Here is an 18,341-nt window from a genome sequence, read left to right as displayed (position 1 = left end):
TGGACCTGGTTTAGTCTGTTTGGACCTGGTGTGGTCTGTTTGGACCTGGTTTAGTCTGTTTGGACCTGGTTTAGTCTGTTTGGACCTGGTGTGGTCTGTTTGGACCTGGTGTGGTCTGTTTGGACCTGGTTTAGTCTGTTTGGACCTGGTGTGGTCTGTTTGGACCTGGTTTAGTCTGTTTGGACCTGGTGTGGTCTGTTTGGACCTGGTTTAGTCTGTTTGGACCTGGTGTGGTCTGTTTGGACCTGGTTTAGTCTGTTTGGACCTGGTTTAGTCTGTTTGGACCTGGTTTAGTCTGTTTGGACCTGGTGTGGTCTGTTTGGACCTGGTGTGGTCTGTTTGGACCTGGTGTAGTCTGTTTGGACCTGGTGTAGGTCTGTTTGGACCTGGTTTAGTCTGTTTGGACCTGGTGTGGTCTGTTTGGACCTGGTGTAGTCTGTTTGGACCTGGTTTAGTCTGTTTGGACCTGGTGTGGTCTGTTTGGACCTGGTGTGGTCTGTTTGGACCTGGTGTGGTCTGTTTGGACCTGGTGCCATCTTTTTAGACCGTTTCTGCCTCAACATCATGGCTACATCCTGACCAAAACAATGCAGCATACGCATGATGTCATCACGCATGCGCTACGAAGGCAGAATCAATAAGCAGGCAGGCAAACAATTCCAAGAAATCGAGCTACTGGGATCCGGTTCTCAAAAAGAACCGGTTCTTGATTCCCATCCCTAATACATCAGTTAGGTGTTTTCCACTGTTAAGTTCAAATATCTGTTTTTATCAGTGCCCAGGTGTTCGTTCAAAGGTTAAAAAAAGAATTCTGGCGGGCTCCACCTAGATCCTGTTTCCAGCCCCTAGGTTTCGCCGTCTCAGCCGTTAACCTGTTTTATTTTTACTGCTTGGATTCATAGATATATCGATTACATGGTCAAGTGTACACGTGGCATTTCAAACATACAATAGTCATACCACTTACATAGTTCAACCATCCACCTATGTACTGTCTCTGATCTGTCCCACCTGGTGTTTTTCCATGCCCCAGTATCTCCCTAGTCCTCTAACCCTGACCCAGGGAGGCTGGGTGTTTTCTCTGTGTCAGCATTTTGATTGAACAACTTCAGACTTTGACATTCAGACTCAATGGCTCCACCCACCTTAAAAGTATCCCTCATATTAGATTTACGCCTTTTTCTGACAGTGGAGGCGCTGGAGTTTTTCTGTCCGTCCATTTCCTCGTTGTTTTGACCGGAGCAGGAAGTTAACCAGAAACTGACTTACCGATCATTGTCCAGATCGGAAGTACGTCACAGAGCTGGTGCACAGAGTCTATTAAAAAGAGTGAATAGAAAAAAAAAACGTGGCAGTAACTCTGGAGGTAAATGTGTCTTGGTGCCTCTGATACGTTGAAAATAGAAACTTCAGTCTCAGTTTGTGAGGAATGTGATGGCTGCTTTATCCAGGACAAATGTGATCTACTCTGTTTAAGAAATCATCAAAAGAAAACTGTGATGTGACAGTTAAATGGGAGCTAATGTTTCCATAGTCTGTGTCCTCTGGTTCTGAACCTCTGCTGTTTGAAGTACGTCTTTAATCAAACCCATGGATGGGATCACCTCAGAACGACGCCATCATCTGCTGTTTTTCACATCCTTCTACACATTTGACGTCTTTATGTCTTTAACCTCTGCTTGTTTGTTCGTGCACACTGTTTTTTTTTTTCAGCCTTTGGTTGTTTCTGTGTCTCATCCCAGTTAATCCCAGAACCTTTCATGGTCCATGGTGATGCAGTCCATCTGTGGGGCGATGTCCAACACAATAATTAGGTCATTTTGCTCATACACACTTGTCCTACTGTACTTGTGAGGACAGTCTTTACATCAGTCATGGAGGTGCTTTAGAGGTTCTACCAAGTCCACAAAGGGACGATTAAAGACAAAAGACTCCATAGTATTGCTTCTAGAGACTGTGACGTGAGCAGTAACAGTAGGTCGTACGTTGGGTTCAGCTGACTCCTGTATGTTCATGTCCACTTACGAACTTTAAAGGCTTTCATTAGTTTGAATTCCAAACATCTGTGAGGAGACAAAACTGTTCCATATGATCACAGATGAATGTTAAAGGTCCTGTTCACACATAGGGTTAGTGTCCAAACTGGGAAAGGGTCAAAACACACTCCAGTTATATTAGAGAATTCAGTGGTGGTCTAAAACTGAGGTCTAAGAAGGTCTGTTCTGGTCTGTTCAGGTCTGTTTGGGTCTGTTCTGGTCTGGTCTGTTCAGGTGTCTTCTGTTCTGGTCTGTTTTGGTCTGGTCTGTTCAGGTCTGTTCTGGTCTGGTCTGTTCAGGTCTTTACAGGTCTGTACTGGTCTGTACTGGTCTGTGCTGGTCTGCTCTGGTCTGTTCTGGTCTGTACAGGTTGTACTGGTCTGTACTGGTCTGCTCCGGCTTGTACTGGTCTTTACTGGTCTGTACTGGCCTGTACTGGTCTGTTCAGGTCTGTACTGGTCTTTACTGGTCTGTTCAGGTCTGTACTGGTCTTTACTGGTCTGTTCAGGTCTGTACTGGTCTTTACTGGTCTGTTCAGGTCTGTACTGGTCTTTACTGGTCTGTTCAGGTCTTTACTGGTCTGTACTGGTCTGTTCAGGTCTGTACTGGTCTTTACTGGTCTGTTCAGGTCTTTACTGGTCTGTACTGGTCTGTTCAGGTCTTTACTGGTCTGTTCAGGTCTTTACTGGTCTGTTCAGGTCTGTACTGGCCTGTTGGGGTCCTGGATGATGCTCCTACACTTACGTTGGACATTATTCAAAGTCCAGTATTAATTCATGAACTTCTTTAAGCATCTGCTCATATCTAAAGTAAACTGGACCATATCCAGACTTCAGACCAGGCTGAACCAGATCAGACCAACCCCAGGTCTGAAAACACCTTTGGTTCTGACTCATGTTGTCGTGACCCATTTGGATCGGAACCGACCCACTGGGAAACGGCGGTAAAACATACACAAATAATCAGAGCGTGTGCAGAAGCAGGTCTGAGAGCCGACAGAAGCCTGGTGTTAAAGCAGCAGGTTTCCTTCCTCCCACGGCTTTATCCACGCATTAATGGTGGCTCCGACACCCGTTGAACTCTGGGTAACAATGCACCCACTTCCTGTGGAAAAGGAAGGAGGAAGTAGACGGCTGGTTCAGTCGGCGCCAGTTCACTTTCACCGCTGAAACCTGTTTTCAAATGCATCAGAGCAGCACGTTTTACACTGACCTCAGACACCGTGGTTGCCTAGCAACTGACAGGACTCCGCCCACCTGAGGGTGATCTTAAACAGAAGGGAGTGTTGAGAAACTCCGACCGTAAACATGATGGATGTGTGTTTGTGTTGACCTCAGCCTGAGTGTGTGTGTGTGACTGGGATTTTAGAAACAAATTCAGATGTTTTCACAGTCAAATATTTCCATTAGTGTCTGAATTTGAAATAGATCATGTAAACATGGTTTTCCCTTTGGAATGTCGGCCCCGACTCTGAATGATTCATGTTCATGATAATATGTGGATCAGAACCAGGTTTTAGGAGCATTTACAGCACTTTCACAATATACACAATATACATCTGCAGTTTACTGTTTTATATACATATACATCTATATATACAGACACATGTAGACCTAATCTATGTCCGTAACCGTAGTAACATGTGCCTAACAGAGGCTGTGTCCTTCTGCTCCTGTGGTCCACACTCCTTTCTGTCCTTTTTCTGTTCAAACTCTGCTTCATTGTTTGAATATTTATGGTGAACCTCTTCTTCTGCAGTTCTTTGTCCTCTGCTCTGTAAGAACGGAGGCGTCTGTCTGCAGAAGGATCGCTGTCTCTGCCCTCCAAACTTCACCGGAAAATTCTGCCAGATCTCCGTCACCCCCACAGTTCCCTCTGACCCCGCCCCTGCCCCCCCCGCCGCCACCTCATCCTCCTCCATCAATGAAATCGTGAAGCCTGCGCTCCTCAGCTCCATGGCAGCCAATCAGGATCTGACCCAGTCTGAGTTCCTGCTGCCATTGGTCCAGAGTCAGGAGAGAGGGACGCCTGGAGGTAAAGCTGACCTTTGACCTTCCTGTCGACCACTGTGTCCCATCACTGCTTTATGTTTATGACATTTAAAACACTCTGATCTGGGTTTTTCTGTTTTCTAATTTATTCCTGTTGTGATTGTGTGTTGTGTGTGTGTGTGTGTGTGTGTGTGTGTGTGTGTGTGTGTGTGTGTGCTCGTGCAGCCCCCAGCCCCCGCATGGTGAAGGTCCGAGTGGAACACCCCCCTGAGGCCAGTGTGAAGGTCCACCAGGTCCTGAAGGTAAAAGAAAACAGACCAGTATTAGTAGATGGTGTGTACACGTGAGGACTGAGGGGGAGGAGTCAACTGGGACCCCCAGTGTCAAACTGGGACCCCCAGTGTCAAAGTGGGATCAGAATCACAGTGAAAGACTAAATACACACAAACACAGAAGCCTTTGTTGTCATGACGATGCTTGACCCCCTCAGGTGTCTGGGTTCAGCCCCACCTTCCGGAGTCTATCATCCAGCTCACACTCTGGATCAGCGGGGGCCCCGGCTCCGGCTCCAGCTCCGGCTCCAGCCCCAGCCCCAGCTCCTGCAGGAGGCAGCAGGGGGGTCCAGGCCCAGACCATCAGGGGGGGCGGTACCTACACCCAGTATTCTGGATTCAAGTACTGTTTCAGAGAGGTCAAAGATGGACAGGTGAGTTCAACACAGGTTTACCAGTCTAACCCTAACCCTGGTCCTAACCCTAACCCTGGTCCTAACCCTAACCCTGGTCCTAACCCTAACCCTGGTCCTAACCCTAACCCTGTTCTTAACCCTGTTCTTAACCCTGGTCCTAACCCTAACCCTGGTCCTAACCCTAACCCTGGTCCTAACCCTAACCCTGGTCCTAACCCTAACCCTGTTCTTAACCCTGTTCTTAACCCTGGTCCTAACCCTAACCCTGTTTGTAACCCTAACCCTAACCCTGTTCCTGTTCCTGTTCCTAACCCTGGTCCATCAGGGTTTAACCTGTGTTGACTGTCTGTGCAGTGCAGTTCTCCTTTACCGGGTCTGAGGAGTAAAGACACCTGCTGCAGAGGTTTGGGGAAAGCCTGGGGTATCACCGACTGTGTCCTCTGTCCTCCCACTGCAGGTACACACACACACACACACACACACACACACACACATACACACAACGAAGACTATTGGACTGTTGGGCTGTTGGACTGTTGGACTATTGGACTGTTGGACTACTGGACTGTTGGACTGTTGGACTACTGGACTATTGGACTGTTGGACTGTTGGACTACTGGACTGTTGGACTGTTGGACTACTGGACTATTGGACTGTTGGACTGTTGGACTACTGGACTGTTGGACTGTTGGACTGTTGGACTGTTGGACTATTGGACTGTTGGACTACTGGACTATTGGACTGTTGGACTACTGGACTGTTGGACTATTGGACTGTTGGACTACTGGACTGTTGGACTGTTGGACAGAACACTTTGAACAGGGCTTCTTAGTTGATTATTTGTGTTTTCTTATGTTTATTTCCTTCCTTTATGGTAGGTTTTTTTGTATTCATTCATTAGCTGTTGTCCTTTTTAGTCCTTTTTAGTCGCTTTCTTGACAGTTGCAGTTTCAGTCGAATGTCTAATGTGTTGGTTCTGACTGTAAGAACCCTGGTCTGGTCCACAACAGTTCTGCCTCCCTCCCTCTGCACCACTGATACTCTATGACTGAAATATTTGGACAGATTCCACCAGGAGCTGCTTATATAACCATCGGACATTATCACACACACACACACACACACACACACACACACACACACACACACACACATACACACACACACACACACACACATATACACATACACAGAGCTGACTAACAGTCATGGAATGCACCTCCAAGGGGCTTCAGCACACACTGTGTCTACTTATGTATCCTTGTGAGGACTCTCCTTCATCATACCTTTCCTTATTTTTTTATTTTTTTTTTAACTCAGATCTGAAACTGAACCTCAGAGCGACAGAGTGAGAGGAGCTGCTTTCTGAATGGATGTGTTTCCATTCCTTTTTTTCCATGCTTGCTTTGTCTTATGTGACTGAGCCCAAAAAGACTAATTTCATACATTCATACATTTTACGTTTTATTTCCTCAGTATCACTTTGTTTTTGACCAATCAGCTGTTTTCTCTGTGGAGGAGACACCAATCAAACCCACAGAGCTGGATTTAAGAACCAAAGAAAGACACTTTTTTTAATCTTTTGGAGAGTTTGTGTCACTAGGACTGAGGGGAACATGAACGAACTTCACCCTCTGGCCCCTCCCCCTTACCCATAGGCCCTCCCCCTTTGCCCTCCCCCTTATCCCTCCTCCTTGGCCCTCCCCTTACCCTTACCCCTTGGCCCTCCCCCTTACCCCTCCCCCTTATCCCTCCTCCTTGACCCTCCCCTTAACCCTTGGTCCTCCCCCTTACCCCTTATCCCTCCTCCTTGGCCCTCCCCTTACCCTTACCCCTTGGCCCTCCCCCTTACCCCTACCCCTTACCCCTACCCCTTATCCCTCCTCCTTGACCCTCCCCTTAACCCTTGGTCCTCCCCCCTACCCCTTATCCCTCCTCCTTGGCCCTCCCCTTAACCCTATCCCTTGGCCTTCCCCTTACCCCTTCCCCTTGGCCCTCCCCTTAACCCTCCCCCTTGGAGGGGCCAAGGGGTGAATTGGGATTGGGCTTTTGTGTCAGTTCCAAATGGATTTTTCTCTATATTTAACCTTTCTAAAGACATTTATCACTATTTATTATGACATTATTTTCTGTATTTTGGGTTTTTTGGGGGGTTTTTTCAGTGAAAATCAGGTGTTTTCCTGTATTTAATTCACTGATCATGTAGATGTTCATAAATGGTCAGATTAAAGTTGAAGGCTATTAAATCAGAAACAGAGAAAACTGAAGAAAAAATGACTTTTTCAACAAACATACATCAATAACTGATCATAAACCCAGTGTGTCCATCCACTGTCATGGATCCAACTGTTGTAGGAGATGATGGTGTTTCCATGGAAACTATGGAGCCTCTGAACATCCAAATGGGTCATATCTGATGACCATGAAAAGATGAAGAACTGTATTTGACACCAATTATTGATGTGTATTAATAGGATTACGATCAGAAGTTATTAAACAGTTTAGATCAGTGGATGTTTTGGTCATCTGTGGCTGTTTGGGTCTTTAAGGGTTAAAGGTGGACGTTTGGGTCTGTAAGGGTTAAAGGTGGACGTTTGGGTCTGTAAGGGTTAAAGGTGGACGTTTGGGTCTGTAAGGGTTAAAGGTGGACGTTTGGGTCTTTAAGGGTTAAAGGTGGACGTTTGGGTCTGTAAGGGTTAAAGGTGGACGTTTGGGTCTGTAAGGGTTAAAGTTAAAGGTGGACGTTTGGGTCTTTAAGGGTTTAAACATTTAATTCCAAACAGTATTACATAAAAGGATTTTTCTTCCAAAATGTCCCAGTGTAGACTGATTGAACTGAGGTTGTGTATTCAGATTATTATTCAGTGTGAATCCATCACTCATGTTTTCCAGACAAAGGCAACAACAGCTGTCCAGTTGGATATGAGAAAGGAAATGGAGCACAGTGTCAAGGTGAGTTTTGACACAAACGCATACACAGCATTTAGACTTCTATGTCCTGTTCCTGTATTTGCAGTTTTTCTACTTAATAAAACATTTTGAATCTTCTATTTCATACCTGATGAAAGCAGAGATAAGTTGTTTTTATTGTTATTTTGAACGAATCAGGTAGTAATGACAGTAACAAGTGTGAATAAGCCTAAAGGTAAAGTATGGAACACGTTCTTCAAACACACACTAGTGACTGTTTCCAACAATAATCCTTGTCAGTCGTGACCTATGACCCTCTGTCAGTGAGTGGGGGTGTATTTACCTGCGCAGACCCCACCCTCCACTTGAATTTTTTGTTTTCCTTTTGTTTTGCTGTGTTCAGGTTAGGGCTGAACGATATGGACAAAATTTCATATCTCGATATTCGTGCCAGATATCTTGATATCAATACGATATGATATGACTGCGGTTTCGGTGAAAACCAAGCATTTTTCAGAAAAATACAAACATCATAATACAAAAGAATGTGGAAAATGCAGTTTTATTTATAGGAGCTCACTGCCAGTCATCAATATTAACATAAAGTACGAATAAATAAAATTTGTTGTGACTTCCAGAGCTGTACATGCAGGGCGAGCGCGGGGGAAATCTATATTGTTTATATCGTTGCTTTTTCGATATTAATATCTTGAATGTTCATGTATAGATATCTATACGATAACGATATATCTTTCAGCCCTAGTTCAGGTGATTTCTAGTTGTAGTGAGTTTTCATCATGCAGGATTTGTAGCAGTAACAATATAAAACCCTCTAATTATAAGGCTGTCTCCTCTTTCTGCTGCTCTCACTTTACTGTGCAGTTCTGCCTGAGAGACAAAACTGTGGGCTAAGGAAACCCACTGACAGACCTTCCACCACTGATTCATCAATAGGATCGGTTTGAATGACTCAGCAGGTTCTGGTTCTCCTGTAGATGTAGAACCAGGCACAGAGGGTCTAGTCATCATATGCCGCATTTCCACTACGTGGTAACGGCTCGACTCAACTCGACTCGACTCGACTGTTTTGCATTTCATTTACAAAAAAGGACCTGGAATGTGGTACCCGGTTCTAGTTTTTTTGTATCACCTCCACCAAGGTTCCAAGGCTGGGGATCAGATACTAAAACGTGACTTGTAAACACTGCAGACCACTGATTGGTCAGAGAGTTGTCTCTGTGACCCGTTATTTTACAAAAAACAGATGCAGAAGTTGACAGTAAATATAGTGGTAGGTTAATCCACATGATGACAGCCCAAAAAACTACACCATGGTTTGTTGAGGAGGTTCAGATGTAAAAGATTAGCATGAGCTTGAAGAGACAACACGCAACGAGTGAGTATATCAACTCTCTGAGTAGACGACATGGAAGTAATGCACCGCATCGCTATGACATCCAGGTACACTAAAGTCAGTAGTATCCTGTGATGGATACGGTCTCCAGAAATAGGACCTGGTACCAGAGTCGAATCGAGTTGAGTTGAGCCGGTTCCAAGTAGTGGAAACGCAGCAAAAGTGGTCCAAGTCATCTTCAACACAACTACACCCAGAAATGACGCAGAACTGGAGGTCGAAGAAACCTCAGATATTCAAACCTTCTCAGCTGAGAATGGAGTTCGAAATGTGTGGTCAATATATCAACTTTGAGCTGATTTGATCATTGAATCCATTGGTTTTGGAGTTTTCCCACCGTCTTCATCTGGTGGGTGACACAACAACACTTTTAGATTTTAGTCTTTTTAAAGCCACTCCAAGTGATACTAAAACTAGAATTTGACGGTTTTGTCGATGTTTCTCACAGTGGAAATATTCGACCAGCTGTGTCCAGTCATGGAAGGTTCACACCGGCAGAACTGTTCATGCTGTCCCCTTAAGGGTTCTAAGGTTAATATGTTCACTTTTACCTGGAATCAGGGCTCAGGGGTTAAAGGGTTGAAGTGCATTATGGGATGCATCTGGACTCCCCTCCACCTGTCCTGCTGAAGGCTTATGTTGGAGTTTTGTGTCACTGTTTTTCCTTTCATGGCTGAGTGTGATTTGTTGTTCGTCGACACCATCTTCATCCATGAACAGACTGTGTCCCTATGTTTACATACGTGTGTGTTTGTTTGTGTGTGTGTATGTGTGTGTGTGTGTGTGTGTGTGTATGGATGAATGTGTGTAGATGTGAATGAGTGCCTGGAGCCAGGGCTGTGTGAGAATGGGTTCTGTGTGAACACCAGGGGGAGCTATAGCTGTGTGTGTAGGGCGGGGTTCATCCTCGACGCTTCACATGGAATCTGCATCTGTAAGTAACACACACACACACACACACACACTACTGCCGCCTCAGCCGTCGGCATGGCAACGACATCTGGAATAAAGCAGACGACACCTTAGGTTTGTCCAAATCCATCTGAGTTTGATGGTATTTTACAGAAATCTGGATGAAAAGTGGGAAATATACAAACCCCTGGAAATACAGTCTGAATATAATAATAATAATAATAATAATAATAATAATAATAATATATTTTAGTGATATAAAGAAATGAATACAGTAATGTAATGATTTGGCTCAGTGGAAAAGAAAATAAGTTCCTCAGAGATTCTGAAGTTGATCCAGTTATCCATTTTCTTCTTGTCTGGGGTCGGGTCGTGGAGTCAACAGTCTAAACAGGGATGTCCAGACCTCCCTCCCCTCAGACTCCTCCTCCAGCTCTTCTCTCCTCCAGCTCTTTTGGAGGTGCTGATCCTCATCCCACTCACTTCAAACTGGGCTCCAAACCACCCCAGTGCACGTTGAAGGTCCAGGTTCGATGAGGCTAACAGGACAACATCTTCAGCAAAAAGCAGAGATGAATCCCTGTGGTCCCCAAACCAGACCCCCTCCAGCCCCTGGCTGCACCTAGAAATTCTGTCCATAAAAATTATGAACAGAACTGGTGCCAAAGGGCAGCCCTGCCGGAGTCCAACATGCACCTGGAACAGGTCTGACTTACTGATGGTAATGACAACCAGGCTCCTGCTTCAGTCATACAGGAACCGGACTGCCCTTAGCAGAGGGCCCCAGACCCCATACTCCCGAAGCACCCCCCACAGGATACCAGGAGGGACACGGTTGAACGCCTTCTCCAAATCCACAAAACACATGTGGACTGGTTGGGCGAACTCCCATGAACCCTCGAGCACCCGATGGAGAGTATAGAGCTGGTCCAGTGTTCCGCAGCCGGGACGAAAACCACATTGTTCCTTCTGGATCCAAGGTTCGACTATCGGTCGGATCCTCCTCTCCAGTACCCTGGACCCTGGACCCTAGACTTTCCCCAGGAGGCTGACGAGAGAGATCCCCCTGTGGTTAGAGCACATCCTCCGGTCCCGCTTCTTAAAAAGGGGAACCACCACCCCGGTCTGCCAATCCAGAGGTACTGTCCCCGACTGCCACACGATGTTACAGAGACGTGTCAGCCAAGACAGTCCCTGCACATCCAGAGACTTAAAGTACTCAGGATGAATCTCATCCACCCCCGGTGCCCTGCCACCGAGGAGCTTGCCAACCACCTTGGTGACTTCAGCTTGGGTGATGGACGAGTCCACCTCTGAGACCTCAGCCTCTGCTTCCTCTGTGGAAGACATGGCGGTGGGATTGAGGAGATCCTTGAAGTATTCCTTCCAACATCTGACAACATCCCCAGTCGAGGTCAGCAGCTCCCACTTCCACTGTAAACAGTGTTGGTGGTGCACTGCTTTTCCCTCCTGAGGCGCCGGATGGTTGGCCAGAATTTCCTCAAGGCCGACCGATAGTCCTCCTCCATGGCCTCCCAAACTCCACCCAGACTCGGGTTTTTGCCTCCACAACCACTTGGGCTGGGGCATGCCTGGCCGTCCGGTATCCATCAGCTGCCTTGGGAGTCCCACGAGCCAACACGGACCTATAAGAGTCCTTCTTCAGCTTGACAGCATCCCTTACTTCTGGCGTCTACCATCGAGTTTGGAGGTTGCCGCCCCGAAAGACACTGGAGACCTTGCAACCACAGCTCTGAGCAGCTGCTTTGACAATGGAGGTGGAGACCATGGTCCACTCGGATTCAGTGTCCCCAGCCTCCCCCAGGATCTGGGCGAAGCTCTCTTGGAGGTGGGAGTTGAAGACTGCACTGACATCGGGCTCTGCCAGACGTTCCCAACAAACCCTTACAACACATTTGGGCCTGCAGAGTCTGTCTGGCTTCCTCCTCCGCCAGCAGATCCAACTCACCACCAGGTGGTGATCAGTTGACAGCTCTGCCCCTCTCTTCACCCGAGTGTCCAAGACACGCTGCTGGAGGTCTGATGACGCGACAACAAAGTGATCATTGACCTCTGGCCAAGGGTGTCCTGTTCTGAAGTAGAAACCTTTTGAAAGAGTATAGATGTGTCTAACAACAGGTTAGCATTTATGAAAACTAATGAAATAACAAAAACTATATGAAAGGAAAATATTTTATTGGAATAAGTGCAAAATATCATCTTTAAAATATTAAAAAATGACCCTGGTTAGTATGTTGACAACAGTTTTGACACTTGTCACACCATGGATTGAACTTTGTTCTGCTGTAATACCACTTGGTAACTGTAGAGGAAGTAGTGAGCCACTGTGGCTTTGAGTCTGCCTGTCTGTTCCACTGGAGTTCAGGGATAAATACATGAAGTTTAAAGCACAGATGGTTGGTTGGAAGCCTAAGTACTGGTCTGCTTATTCTGACTAGCATTCACTGAGGAGGAGGAGGAGGAGGAGGAGGTGGAAGGCTGAATGTGCTACAGGATGCTGGTCTGCCTGGTAACAAATGAACCAATCAAAGCTTAGTGCTGTGGTCTGAGCCTGACTGTGTTGTACTTCTAAACGTGGAGCAGTGTTTGTATCATTTGTATCATGTGTCATTAGTCTCTTTTCCATTGGACATCTGCGTAAAACTTTACCGATACTTACTGAATGTTACAGAAGTGTGTAATGTTGGTTTTTCCTTTCAATCCCAAATGTGCTGATTAGTTTCTCTATTCTGCTAGATGTCAGTAGAAGTCCTTCCATAAACCTGAACATAAACCTGTGTTGTTTTGAATCGAGAATGCTGGTTCCCCTTCTATCTCCTATTAAATTCTAAACTGATGTGGTTTCCTGGTGTGTCCACACATACACACACATGTTTGGGTTAAGCTCTTCTTCTTCTCTTGTTCTAACATCCATCAACATCTGTTTGTTTTGGTCATGTGACTCTAGTTGGACTCAAAGGTCTTTCCATTACAGTTTTGTGTCAAATACCAATTTAACTACGAAAAAACACCTCAAACAACAACAAAAAATATTCAGAGAAAAACTAGAGTTTGGGCGAAATTGTCATTTTTCCATTAAATAAATTTATATAAACAAGTTCTATTCACAGAATTTGAAGGTCAATGGAAAAGGGACCAATGTGTGTGTGCGTTGGCTCCTTTGAGTGTCCGTCTGTCTGTCTGTCCATCCGTCGGACTGTTGTTGGTTCGCCTGACAGCGCTAACATGGTCTTGTCTGTTTGGCTGGTTTTCCTCTGGGCTGTGGTCGTTGTTGTCTGTGTGTTTTTGTTGTCGACAGATGCCTGATCAGCAGGTTTTCATTAATACAATCATCACGTAAAAAAAGTTGTTCTGAACCAAAGAGTTGAAATATTTTTACATTTATGTTAAAATCCGTAAGAGTTTTCAGTCCAATCATCTCTGAACCTTTTGACTTAGCAACGAAGACACTTCACGCTAAGGGTCCATGAATGAACAGAAATGAATGAAGTAATAAGGATTGGAATAAGTACTACTACTACTACTACTATTACTACTACTACTACTACTACAGGTGCAGTGTGTGTTTTCGGACCTTGCTGGTTTGGATGTTTTCTGTCCTGTTCAGTGTGTTGCTGCTGGTCTGCTGGTGTTTGTTCAGTGTGTTGCTGCTGGTCTGTTGGTGTTTGTTCAGTGTGTTGCTGCTGGTCTGTTGGTGTTTGTTCAGTGTGTTACTGCTGGTCTGTTGGTGTTTGTTCAGTGTGTTGCTGCTGGTCTGTTGGTGTTCAGTGTGTTGCTGCTGGTCTGTTGGTGTTTGTTCAGTGTGTTGCTGCTGGTCTGTTGGTGTTTGTTCAGTGTGTTGCTGCTGGTCTGTTGGTGTTCAGTGTGTTGCTGCTGGTCTGTTGGTGTTTGTTCAGTGTGTTGCTGCTGGTCTGTTGGTGTTTGTTCAGTGTGTTGCTGCTGGTCTGTTGGTGTTTGTTCGGTGTGTTGCTGTTGGTCTGCCGGTGTTTGTCCAGTGTGTTGCTGCTGGTCTGTTGGTGTTTGTTCAGTGTGTTGCTGCTGGTCTGTTGGTGTTTGTTCGGTGTGTTGCTGCTGGTCTGTTGGTGTTTGTTCGGTGTGTTGCTGCTGGTCTGTTGGTGTTTGTTCGGTGTGTTGCTGCTGGTCTGTTGGTGTTTGTTCGGTGTGTTGCTGCTGGTCTGTTGGTGTTTGTTCGGTGTGTTGCTGCTGGTCTGTTGGTGTTTGTTCGGTGTGTTGCTGCTGGTCTGTTGGTGTTTGTTCGGTGTGTTGCTGCTGGTCTGTTGGTGTTTGTTCAGTGTGTTGCTGCTGGTCTGTTGGTGTTTGTTCGGTGTGTTGCTGCTGGTCTGTTGGTGTTTGTTCGGTGTGTTGCTGCTGGTCTGTTGGTGTTTGTTCGGTGTGTTGCTGCTGGTCTGTTGGTGTTTGTTCAGTGTGTTGCTGCTGGTCTGTTGGTGTTTGTTCGGTGTGTTGCTGCTGGTCTGTTGGTGTTTGTTCAGTGTGTTGTTGCTGGTCTGTTGGTGTTTGTTCGGTGTGTTGCTGCTGGTCTGTTGGTGTTTGTTCAGTGTGTTGCTGCTGGTCTGTTGGTGTTTGTTCAGTGTGTTGCTGCTGGTCTGTTGGTGTTTGTTCGGTGTGTTGCTGCTGGTCTGTTGGTGTTTGTTCAGTGTGTTGCTGCTGGTCTGTTGGTGTTTGTTCGGTGTGTTGCTGCTGGTCTGTTGGTGTTTGTTCAGTGTGTTGCTGCTGGTCTGTTGGTGTTTGTTCAGTGTGTTGTTGCTGGTCTGTTGGTGTTTGTTCGGTGTGTTGCTACTGGTCTGTTGGTGTTTGTTCGGTGTGTTGCTGCTGGTCTGTTGGTGTTTGTGTTGATGGACTGTATGTTTGGACTCGGTCTCCTCTGGTCGTCTTTAACTGAGCTGCTGTGGACGTCCCTAACTGTCCTGTTGTGTCGTCCACAGCCCACAGTGTCATATCAGAGGAGAAGGGTCAGTGTTACCGGGTCCTGGGCTCTGGTCTGGGTCCGTCCTCCTGTTCCCTCCCCATCCTCAGGAACATCACCAAACAGATCTGCTGCTGCAGCCGAGTCGGTAAAGCCTGGGGTCCAGACTGTCAACGGTGTCCGTACTTCGGATCAGGTACCAAAACACACATCCACCACCGTCACCAGTGTACTAGTACTACTACTGTACTATCAGCATACTAGTACTACTACTGTACTATCAGCATACTAGTACTACTACTGTACTATTATCATACTAGTACTACTGTACTATCAGCTTACTAGTACTACTACTGTACTATCAGCATACTAGTACTACTACTGTACTTTTATCATACTAGTACTACTACTGTACTATCAGCATACTAGTACTACTACTGCACTATTATCATACTAGTACTACTGTACTATCAGCTTACTAGTACTACTACTGTACTATCAGCATGCTAGTACTACTACTGTACTATCAGCATACTAGTACTACTGCTGTGCTTACTAGTACTACTACTGTACTATCAGCATATTAGTAATACTACTGTACTATTATCATACTAGTTCCACTATTACTGTACTATTATCATACTAGTACTACTACTGTACTACCATCATATGTGAGGTCTTTAACTCTTTTGTGTCCAGTGGCGTTTAAGGACATCTGTCCAGCTGGTCCTGGGTATCATTACTCAGCATCAGCTCTCCAGTTCAACCAGAGAGTCTCAGAACACCTGGGCAGCAGAGGGGCTGTGCTGGTAACCCCCGGCAACCAGGACAAGCCAGGTACCCACATGTTTTACAAATACAGGTGCAGGTACAGGTACAAATACAGATATAGGTACAGGTACTGGTACAGGTACTTGCACTGGTACTAATACAAGTACTGGTACAGGTACAGGTACTGGTACTGGTACAAATACAGGTACTGGTACTGGTCCAGGTCCAGGTATGAGGGGTCTTCATTAATCTGCATCCTGCTGAATCTGTCCTGAACCCTGTTGAATGTTCCTGAACCTTTTCGTGGACCTCACTCATCCGTCCACACAGGTCCTGGTTCTGGGTCCAGTAGCAGTGGAGCTTCTAGGTCTCAGCAGAACCCGTCTTCCTCGTCGTCTGGTACTTCCCTGAGTTCTGCTTCAGGTGTGGGTTCCAGCAGAGGCTCGGGTGGTTCTGTGATCAGCAGACCCGGTCCTCCTCAGCCTCTACCCGGGTCCCATTCGGCCACCAAACCTGCACAGGCCGCTAGCTCCGGGATCACCGTGCCACGGAGACCAGAAGTCCACGTAGTCCAGCAGGTCCAACCTGAGACTAGACCGGCCCAAACAAAACCACCACCAGCATCCACTGGGGTTCAAGGTACCCACTGGTTTGAGCAAATCCACCTGTAGACCAGAAAGACCCAGTCCAGGTTCAGTTTCCAGGGAAAGACTGTGTGTGTGTGTGTGTGTGTGTGTGTGTGTGTGTGTGTGTGTGTGTGTGTGTGTGTGTGTGTGTGTGAGAGTTGGTGTGTGTTGGTTGTGTGTGTGTGTTGGTTGTGTGTGTGTGTTTGTTGTGTGTGTTGGTGTGTGTTTGTTGTATATGTGTGTGTGTGTTTGGTGTGTGTGTTGGTGTGTGCTTGTTGTGTGTGTTGGTTGTGTGTGTGTGTGTGTGTGTGTGTATGTGTTTACTAAGTGTGGACGAGGCCAATGCCATGAACCCTGTGGTTTGTCCTGTCAACAGGGACCCGCCCTCATGCCGTGTCACCTGGTGGGAAGGCTCCGCCCACTGTGCCCCGCCCACAGAGCCCTGACCGGGCGGATGCTCCGCCCACTCTGCCCCGCCCACAGAGCCCAGGCCGGGGGGATGCTCCGCCCACTCTGCCCCGCCCACAGAGCCCAGGCCGGGGGGATGCTCTGCCCACTCTGCCCCGCCCACAGAGCCCTGACCAGGCGTCGCGGCCCACTGGAGAGGCCCCCCCTCTGCAGAGGAGACCCCCTGTCACCCCAACGGTCCGGCCCACCAGAGTCCAGAGTGAGTACTTACCACGCCCACCCTTCAGATCCACACCCACTGACCTTCAGGACCGTTTTCAACCACCTCCACTTCATCCAGGGTTTATTTTCTTCCAGTTCCTTTTCCGTGTACATCCCAGTCCTTACATCGTCCAAACACACCTGTTACTTTACTTTTATGAATTTGAGGGATTTAGTTTTGCTTCATTGCGTGTCTCCTTAACATCAGATAAGACAATCGTCCATAGAATGGATGAACTTTGGTGAATCACTGGTGAATAACAAAGTGACGGAACAGGAAACAGATCAACTTACATCAAATTAAATCAGTAACAAGATGAAAAAGAAATGGAAAAATGATGGAAAAGCTGGCACAAGGCCAACAATATGAAAGGTTAATGTTGGCTATTTTTAGTCATTTGTCTTTAATGGTCACATGACAGGAGTTTCAGTGTCGTTCTGATTGGTCAGATCACTTCTGTTTGTTCATGTTATGACTGTGGATATTTTCCAAATGTTACAGAACATCATATACAAATGACTACGTCTACAGTCCTGTTAACGCTGGTGTGTGTGTGTGTGTGTGTGTGTGTGTGCCAGGTGTGTGTGTGAGCAGACCAGGTGTGTGTGGGCGTGGCCGCTGTGTGGATCAGCCCGGTGGAAAACACACCTGTGTGTGTGATCATGGATTCCAACCCAACGCTCAGAGGACATTCTGCCAAGGTGAGCACATCTACACTGAGGAAAAACAACGGTTTAATAATTATAACAGATTAATAGTGTAATAGTTTTACATTTAAAACAATACATGTAACTTATTTTGGTATCGGACTCGTGTTTGTAAAACTAATAAAACATTTAAATGTGTTTAAGCTCTGTTTGGATTATGAGTGTACACACACCTGTCAGTCACTTTATCACAGTGTTACCATTACTAGTATTACTTTTATTACTAGTATCACCATATTACTAATAGTACTATTATTAATAGTATTTCCATTATTACTAGTAGTACCATCATTACTAATAGTACCATTATTACTAGTAATACTATTATTACCATCAGTTTTTCACTCCTCATAAATGATAAATGTGTTGGTTGAGTTAGAACATGTTATTTTTTTGTGGTTTACATATATATAAATACTTCTTCTACTGCAAAGAAAAACAGACTGAAAAAGGTGGTAATGACAGGTTAATTAACTGGGCAGATATAGGTAATGACAGGTTAATTAGTTAATTAATAAGTATGTCTGTGCTTGTGGGTGTGCGTGTGTGTATGTGTGTGTGACCGGGTGGGTGGGTGGTTGGTGGTACTGATTTTTAAACTTATATGTAAAGCACTTTGTGCTACACTCTTAATGTATGAAAAGTGCTATATAAATAAAGACTGATTGATT

At 46.0% G+C, this 18,341-nt stretch overlaps 1 protein-coding gene across 1 annotated transcript in view; it reads left to right on the top strand.

Moving 5' to 3' along the window:
* ltbp4 (latent transforming growth factor beta binding protein 4) overlaps positions 1 to 18,341 on the top strand; it is a 55,237-nt gene that overhangs the window by 23,152 nt on the left and 13,744 nt on the right. Inside the window, exons 4-14 of the mRNA XM_030152936.1 lie at positions 3,795 to 4,070; positions 4,253 to 4,329; positions 4,518 to 4,733; positions 5,070 to 5,172; positions 7,608 to 7,667; positions 9,851 to 9,973; positions 14,916 to 15,092; positions 15,596 to 15,733; positions 15,998 to 16,306; positions 16,670 to 16,960; positions 17,542 to 17,664. Of these exons, the coding sequence (XP_030008796.1) occupies positions 3,795 to 4,070; positions 4,253 to 4,329; positions 4,518 to 4,733; positions 5,070 to 5,172; positions 7,608 to 7,667; positions 9,851 to 9,973; positions 14,916 to 15,092; positions 15,596 to 15,733; positions 15,998 to 16,306; positions 16,670 to 16,960; positions 17,542 to 17,664 (1,893 nt within the window). The remainder of the gene's footprint in view (positions 1 to 3,794; positions 4,071 to 4,252; positions 4,330 to 4,517; positions 4,734 to 5,069; positions 5,173 to 7,607; positions 7,668 to 9,850; positions 9,974 to 14,915; positions 15,093 to 15,595; positions 15,734 to 15,997; positions 16,307 to 16,669; positions 16,961 to 17,541; positions 17,665 to 18,341) is intronic.

The sequence above is a fragment of the Sphaeramia orbicularis genome, chromosome 13 (genome assembly GCF_902148855.1).
Source record: "Sphaeramia orbicularis chromosome 13, fSphaOr1.1, whole genome shotgun sequence".
NCBI lineage: Eukaryota > Metazoa > Chordata > Actinopteri > Kurtiformes > Apogonidae > Sphaeramia > Sphaeramia orbicularis.
This window is presented reverse-complemented; position numbering and strand designations above follow the sequence as displayed.